Source organism: Euprymna scolopes, chromosome 17 (genome assembly GCF_053919585.1).
Source record: "Euprymna scolopes isolate OS-2025 chromosome 17, ASM5391958v1, whole genome shotgun sequence".
NCBI classification, from domain to species: Eukaryota; Metazoa; Mollusca; class Cephalopoda; order Sepiida; family Sepiolidae; genus Euprymna; species Euprymna scolopes.
This window is the reverse complement of record NC_136498.1, coordinates 63,965,669-63,973,921: the sequence shown is the minus strand read 5'-3', so window position 1 is coordinate 63,973,921 and position 8,253 is coordinate 63,965,669. Positions and strand designations below refer to the sequence as shown.

The following is an 8,253-nucleotide window of genomic DNA, read 5'->3' as shown; positions in this document are numbered from 1 at the left end:
ACATTCCATTAAAATATTTGTAAAACAGGCACATATATGAAACATTGCGGCGGTGGGACAGAAGTTGGAGTTTAGTTGACAAAGTGGAATATATTAGATTCCAAACTCTTTTCTGGACCCTATCCAAGAGGGAGAGGCTAATAGTAGACGCACCAGCCCAGATGTGCCAACAATACTCCTATGCATCGAATTGTACATATGAAAGCTCTAATTGATATAACCTATTAAGTATTGAGCTTACATTTAACTTCAGGGACGAAGTATGCAATACGGACCTTAACTGACTTCAATGTTAAAGAAAAACCAAAAAACATTGGTTGACTTGTGAAAATGGAGTCGCAAAAAGTGACCCCCTTGCAAGAAATGGTTGATTTGACTACAACAGAATTAATCTTTTTTTTTCTAATTTTCACATATTATGCGTCAGAGACATCGCTCTTTCAGATGGTACAGGTTTCAACCCAGTCTGATGCGGCTGACAAGTTTTTAGCAGACATACGAACAAACTGACGTTTGCAATTTATAATAGCGGGGGTGCCTGGCGTTGCACGGGTGTTTGGAGGTGTAAAAGAAAAAAAAAAAAAAAAAGGTTTGGTAGGCTCGAACCCGAAGCCTTGAGGCAAAGTCAGAAAAGAAAGCCTGATAACCACGATGCTAAGAGGGCAGAGAAGTGAGAATGGTTAAAAGTAAACGGTTAAAAAAGCAGGTGCTTAAACATCAATGTCTGCTTTTCTAGGTCAAACATCGCCATAAAGAAATGAAATCACAACGCGAATTTTGTATTTTGTAACATAAAAGTCGCTCAAATAAAAGATAGACATGACCTCGTTTCGTAAATCAGAGATATAAAAAGTTGTAAGAATTAGTAATTCCCCCCCCCCAGCCTTTGCCGGACATACCAAAAAAAAAAAAAAAAAAAAAAAAAAAAAATGTACACACACACACATTTTCGCTTTTATATAATAGATTAGATCAATAAGGAGAGTAAAATGGAGAGAAAAAAAACCTCTGGCTTTTCTTTTATATGTATCTTGTTTATTTTCATTCTTGAATATTTCTTAATACATACATTTTTCATTTATAATCTACAGCCAGTTTTCATTTACATTTTATATAATGCTCACCATTCTCTTCTGACGAGAAGCATTTAGCTTCGAAATGCCATGCCCCAAAGAAGTTTTTCACTACATTTTACCTTCTTTTCCTTATTGATCTGATATAAAAGTTATGTAACTTATTACTCATCTTTTATTTCATATATTTAATTGCTCCTCTTCATCATCTAGACTTTTTTTCTATCTTGATAAGTTTGCTTTATTTTTAAAAAGGTTTGTATATTAGTTTCCTTTAATACACATTTGAACTATACAATCCAACAATCCATCCTTATCAAAATGTAGCAATGTTCAATAGAATCTCCTACAAATTAGTTGGGATATTCAGATGATATAAATCACACCTTTTTTTTTTTTTTCACCCCTTTAATCTATGAATCTATAAAAGTGAGAATGTGTGTATATGCGAGGACACTTCTCAACCTATATACTCAAAAGATTTTTGATCTACAGACTTGAAATTTGGTATATAGAGTATTTAGACAAATTTTCAACTTTAATTGGTTTTCATCCGTAAAAAAATGTGGGAGGTACATCTGCTAAATATAAAAAAAGGCCACATCATAATTTATTAAGAAAAGAAATGGAGAAATATAGTTTCAAAGAATAAAAGCCACTTAATATACATTAATATGTAAATTCGTGTTAACCGAATTTTACATAAGTGAAGGAACTGATATTTTTTTCTAAGGATTTCATAAAGGCTGGCTGGATCACGCTTCACAACTGGTAAATTTCCAGTGTTGTGTATAATACACATAGCATACACACTGATACAGACAAACAGTAGATACTGTGTACAGAGGTAATTTCTAACGTGGTCTGATACAAGAAAGCACATGTACACAATGGGAATACATATATTTTTTATCCTTTATTTAACAGCACACACAAACACAAATCCAAGACCTACTGTATTGGACAAAACCTGGAACTGGGCCCATAAAAAAAGGGATAAAGTGCAACCTTAAATATATTTATAGATGACTTATTGATAAAAAAAGTCAATTATTAGTAGCAGCAATAAAATTTATATACACAAAAATCTGAGAAATAACTAATATTTTTTTTTTCAGAAACAAAATTAAAATAGGAAAAAAAAAAAATGGAAAGATTAGTTTTATAAATTCTTTTATGAAAAATGTTTACCATTTTAAAAATAATCATCACTAAATTATAAAGATAAAAAAAAAAAAAAAAGTTAAAAATAGACATTACATCAACAAAAAGAATTTATCGCTATATAAAAAAACCTTACGTTGTCAGGATACGAACGGGAAACTTATTTCTTCAAATTTCGATATAATTTTTCATATAAGGATGACGACTTTTTGTGCTTGTTTACATTGGTGGTCTTTTAAACCAATGCATTTCAGGTGAAAACATTATGTACTTATTAGTGATGGGACGATTCCAATACTCCCCCCCCTTCAGATTCTTTATAAATCCCTAAATATTTAACTATAGAGTTGTTATTTTCCCTGATTTTCGTAAAAACGTGTTAAATATGCAGATATTTTACTAAACGTCAAAATACACTTGTGGAGAGTGATCTATCGATCTTAGCTTTATTGGGAATTTAAAATCAATAAATATTTATTTTATAATTATTACCAGTAATGGAAGATTTTACTTCAAACAAAATCAAATAAAATAAAGACAAAAGAATCGTTTTGGCATTGGAAAATAGGCATGAATTTTTCTGATTCCAATACCTCGAAATCATCTGATTTTCGATTCCGATTAATCGTCCCAACCCTAGTACTTATGTATCATGTTGAAATTAATATAAAATCCGAAATTTCTGATAAACTGGTCCAGTAGAAGATATGCTAGATGTACTTGTAAAAAAAAAAAAAAAATTAAATGATCCAGCAGATGTGTTAGATGTATTTAAAAAAAAAATAAAAATAAAAAATGATCCAGCAGATGTGCTAGATGTATTTTTGACAAAAAAAAATCATCCACAATTACGCTCTGAAATGCATTGGTTTAAAAATGTCCGATTCTTAATTTGTCAAGTTTAATCAAGGGTAACCTCCCATGTTCGTCAGACCGAATTGGTCGCACAGCTCCTCTACATTAAAACATAAAACTTGATAATTCAATAAATTCTATTTTTACTTGTAATTATTTTTCTACTGGACCAAGCACCAATAACTTTTTCAAAGTACTTTCATAAAAAAAAAAAAGAAAGTTTTTGGAAAGACAAAAGACATATATTAGTAAAAAATGATTAAAAAGAAAACATCAAAAAGGTATACCATTTCTTGTGGGTGTGTGCTTGTGTAAGCAAAAAAAAAAAAAAAAAAAATTTTTTAAATAAATAAAAACTGTAATAATAAAGATAAAAAAAAATAAGGTTATACATAAAATAAATACATAAAAAAAAAAAAAAAAATACCCACCAATTTAAATAAAACTTACTTAATTTTTTCCTTTGTTGATCGTTCCTTAGAGTTGGCCGGGTTGGCGTGTGTATGCATCATGTAGATAGCAAGTAGCAGCATGGATATATTAATCTGAAAATCAAACATTACATACAAATTAAACATCATAACATGTTTTTAGCGATTAATTTATTACTGGTGGTTAATTAGCTCCTCTGAGTCTTGGAGAATTGTCACCCATTACATATGCCCAAGTTTCCTGCCCTACCCATGCATTATCACCCCCAAAAACGGGGCACGTACAAATATACATGGGCATACACATTTTTTTTATTTATTTCATTTATTTATATATGAAATAGTTATAAAATAAGTAAAAATTAATACTGTTTGAAAATTTTGGAGCCGAGGATAATTTGGATTATTCAGATGTTATGTCTAACTTTCTCAGCAAACTCTGCAATCTATACGCCGAACTTGAGAATCTGTATGGAACCCATGGCAGAACCCTTTATTTAAGGGAATAGCTTCACTGGATAAAAATCTAAACAAATCACTAATTCTACTTTTAGCTTCGTCTGCACTGAGGAATAAACCTTTAATCTTTAGAAGACTTAAAGCTGATTAACACTTAGCACTTTTATACATTGCGCCACAGGATCTTGCTAAAGTTGCGAGAACATCCATGATGAAGACAGTAGTTAAAAAAAAAAAAAAATCAAATACATAAATATTTTTTTTATAATCTTCAAAAAATTAAAAAACAAAATAAAATAAAGACATAAATCTAAAAATGAAACTTTGATTCAGTGTTACCAAAAAGCTGATGTCTATCGACAGTTTTAATAATAATAAATGCCAGCGAGAAATCAATGGCAGACGGCTTGTGAAAAATTCATTTGCAAAGGCTATGGAAAGCGGTGAACAGCACTGGTAATCTGAGAGACTTGTCATCCAGACTCCAGAGAATACTATTGGTTGCTATCAGTGAGAAATCTCTAATATAGCCTTTGTGATAACTCCTAGTGAGTAAAATAATACCGAAACAAATCTGCATGAAAAGTTTACTTAGAATGTGTATTTTGAAAAAGAAATCCTATTACACTAGCGGGACCTGAGGAAATTCCACAGCAGCCTCTTTCATATATAATATATTGTTGGCATTCTGTGCATGTTCAGTATAAATAGGAATGCCCTGATATTCTTGTAGCTCTCTTGTTAAAATTGCAAAAGTATTTATTTAAGCTAGCTGGAACACCCGGCATAGCCCGGCCATAAAATACGCTTAAATATATTTTGATTTATGCAGATTTTGTATATATTATTATAGAGTCAATTTTTTTTATCAATTTTTATATTATAAAGTTGTGATTGCAAAAATAAAAAATATATATCCATATGACTTGAGTGCATCAGCTTGAATTGAAACCAAAACTTATGAAGAAAAAAAATATATATATATATATATATATAAAAATAATTTAACTCGAATTCTTTAAGCTACAATCAAAACGGAAACCAAAACTTATGAATTCTTGGTAAAATTATTTATTACAAGAATTGGAAGGTCATAAACAGTAATTCGGAAGAAAAAAGATGTACGTGACACACAAAATAACATGCACACTATCGTATTAATATATAGATTTTTTTGGAATGGGGACACTTGACTTTTTCAACAATCTGGAAAATAGTAGTGAACTTTTGTAATTAATCACACTCTTACATGCATACATACGCAATTCTCCAATTACATCATCGCAACAATTGAGTGTTTAAATTTATAATCAATGTTAGGAATTTGTTTAATACTGAAATCAACATTTTTTTCTCTTTACTTACCACAATAATTAAGCCAACAGGGATCACAAAACTTAGAATGAAGTAATTGTCTGTTCTCAACCAGCAGCTGAAAAACAAGGGAGATAATTCGTTTTTATTCCTCAAACATTAAAAGACAGGCAAAGAATAAAATAAGATTACAAGATTTAACATTTTAAACAATAAAAAAAAACTTAAACTGAGGATCATTGTTCTTTTTTACCCCTAAATATCTTACATTCTTAATTATAATAAACTTATTGTACCTATCCAATGTTGCTTGGAAACCATTACTTTCAGCCCCCTCCACATTAAAGTATGCCTTTTATTATATTTAAAATATTAATACATTACTAGCAGAATCTGTGAAAATTCTACGGTAGATGAAAATTTTTAAAACATAAATGAATAAAAAAAATAAATTGAAAACAATTTAGCAAATAGAATTGATTTTAAAAATTTAGATTTTTTCAATGAAAATTCAACAACACATTGTTTTTTTTTTTTTTTCTGAATATTTTTTTTTTTTTTTTTTTATAAAAGAACAGATGTCAATTCACTGGCACATTTTCTTTTAATTTTAAACAAAAATTATAAAAACATTCTCCTCTTAAAATCGCTTTTTTTCTTAAAATAGCTAATTTGAAACCATAAACAGATTGACATTTTTTTGAAAGATTTTGGAGAGGAAATATTTAGTGATTTTTAACGGATAAAGACTGACTATAAAGGCAGGTAATTCATTTCTCATTAATGTTTGGGATAGTGTTTTTTGTGACATTGGATATACGGACAAGTAAATTAATATTTAGATTATATATAAAACATGTTTTACATCTAGCATTGATCATTTCTGTAAATAAAAATTTATTAAACAATTTAATGTCTGTTTGGAGATGTGACGAACAGGTCTTTATCCTCTTTCTCAAATCCATTCTATTCCATGTTTTCCTTGGCTTATTCCTGCCAACTGAGTTTGCCACTTCAACTGTTCTACTACTTAAAAAAAAAAAAAAAAAAAAAAAAAAAATTGTTTTTAATGTACCAAACCATTAAAGTCTCCAGTTCTGCACACATCTCCCTACCTATACTGTTAACCTTACTAAATTATCAGATATAAACCTGTCTCTAAACCTTTTATCCATCATATAATCCTTATATCATTTTCTCTCCATGCAACACATGTACTCAACTCTCACTGATCAGGTTTCACTTCTTTACATCATCACACTGTAAATATATCTGACAGTTTTTCCTTTTGGTTAACAGTGGTAACATTTCCCTGGTTAATAATAGCAGAAAATCCAAGACTTGCAATCATACTAATACAGGATGAAACGATAAAATTGTCACCACAGAAAAGGCATGATTCCATTTCCGTTTGATGAAAGACGGTTTTCTTTTTTGTTGCAGACCATCAACTAGTTAGCCAGTTGTGTACAAATCCCAAGAACGATAGAAGCCTTCTATCATGGCGAAGTGATATGTTTAACGAGCGAGATTGGTTGGTTGTTTTAGGCATATCAACCCTTTTCGGGTTATTTAATGCCGAATCCAAAGATTTTGAAGAGAAATTTTTTAACAGAATATATTTGTTGTTTTCAAGTTGGTTTCTATTCAACCCATAGTTGGGACCCTAACAGGTACTACCACTCAGGGTTAGAGTGGACCTGGGAGCAATGGTAATTAAAGGGTGGTTCCACACTCCCCAAAGCCCACAAGCTGAGGCCTCACCACTGGATATAGTTTAAGGTCATATCCAGGACCGACGAGCGAGATTGGAGATGCGCTGCTGTAAACTCATGTTCTCTACCAATCCAAGTTATGACAACAGGACCATTGCCAACACCTGCAAAATGCAAATCCTGATAACAGGGATGTGCTTAGGATGATAAAAACAGTTTCCGGCCACGGTTATGGTTTTTGGTGTGGTTTTAAGCGAGGGCTACATACCACCTTACATCTTTGAAGTCAGCTTGACAGTCAACATCAAAGTCTACTGGGATATGCTAAAGAGTGTGGTGATCCTCAGGTGAAATCAGGTGGCCACTGGCAGACCCTGGGTGTCGTATCAGGAGACTGCGCTGGCCCACAATTCCAAAGAGACCCGGGCTTGGCTTCAGAAGGAGTGCTATAACTTTGTACCCTTCTCTCATTGGCTCCCTCCTCCCGACCTAAACTATTTCATCATGCATCAAGAACATCACCAACATGACCTCCTACAACATCAAAGCCAGCCTGATCGCCGCCATCCGTCGAGCTCTTGCCGGTGCTTGTGGAAAAGGCATGCTCCCAGTTCTGGACCCGTATTAAGGTGGTGATTGAGGCTGAAGGCGGCTACATTGAATAGATGTTAGCTCTGCTACATAATCAAGTTACCTGAATTGATTTTTTTCAATAAAAGTTAAATGATGTATGTAACCTCCAGCCTTCTCCAGGTGTATCTTGTCGAACTCTGGAATGTTTGTCAAACTCGGGATTTGGACGAAATTTGGAACGAAACCGTTTATTTACTTCACGGGGGTAGCATGCTCTTGTTCTTTCAGCCATGACTGGATAGAAGTCCTAAGTAATTCGCAGTTGCATTTTTCTGTCGCCCATACTGAGAACTGAACTTTCAACCTTCAGATGAAGGTCACTTTTACAATTTTTATTTTTCCAAGTACTCTAACCACTGGGCAACCAAAAAATACAATTGTGAATTACTTAGGACCTCTATCCGGTAATGGCTGACGGAACAAGAGCATGCTACCCTCGTAAAGCAAATAAAGGATTCCATTTAAAATTCCGTCCAAATTCCCAGAGTTTGGCAGAAATATTCCTGAGTACGACAAGATACACCTGAAGAAGGTCAGAGAAACATTGTGAAAACCACACAAAAGATGAGAACAGTAGTTCGAGGAATTCAAACAATATGAATGGATATT

The 8,253-nt window shown here is 32.2% G+C and overlaps 1 protein-coding gene across 10 annotated transcripts in view; it reads right to left on the bottom strand.

Moving 5' to 3' along the window:
- Window positions 1-8,253, bottom strand: part of LOC145296756 (adhesion G protein-coupled receptor L4-like) — a 700,831-nt gene that overhangs the window by 59,235 nt on the left and 633,343 nt on the right. For all 10 annotated transcript variants that reach the window (XM_080142799.1, XM_080142801.1, XM_080142796.1 and 7 more), the window contains 2 exons: window positions 5,348-5,414; window positions 3,543-3,637 (listed from right to left, as the gene is read on the bottom strand). In XM_080142799.1, coding sequence (XP_079998925.1) covers window positions 3,543-3,637; window positions 5,348-5,414 — 162 coding nt within the window. The remainder of the gene's footprint in view (window positions 1-3,542; window positions 3,638-5,347; window positions 5,415-8,253) is intronic.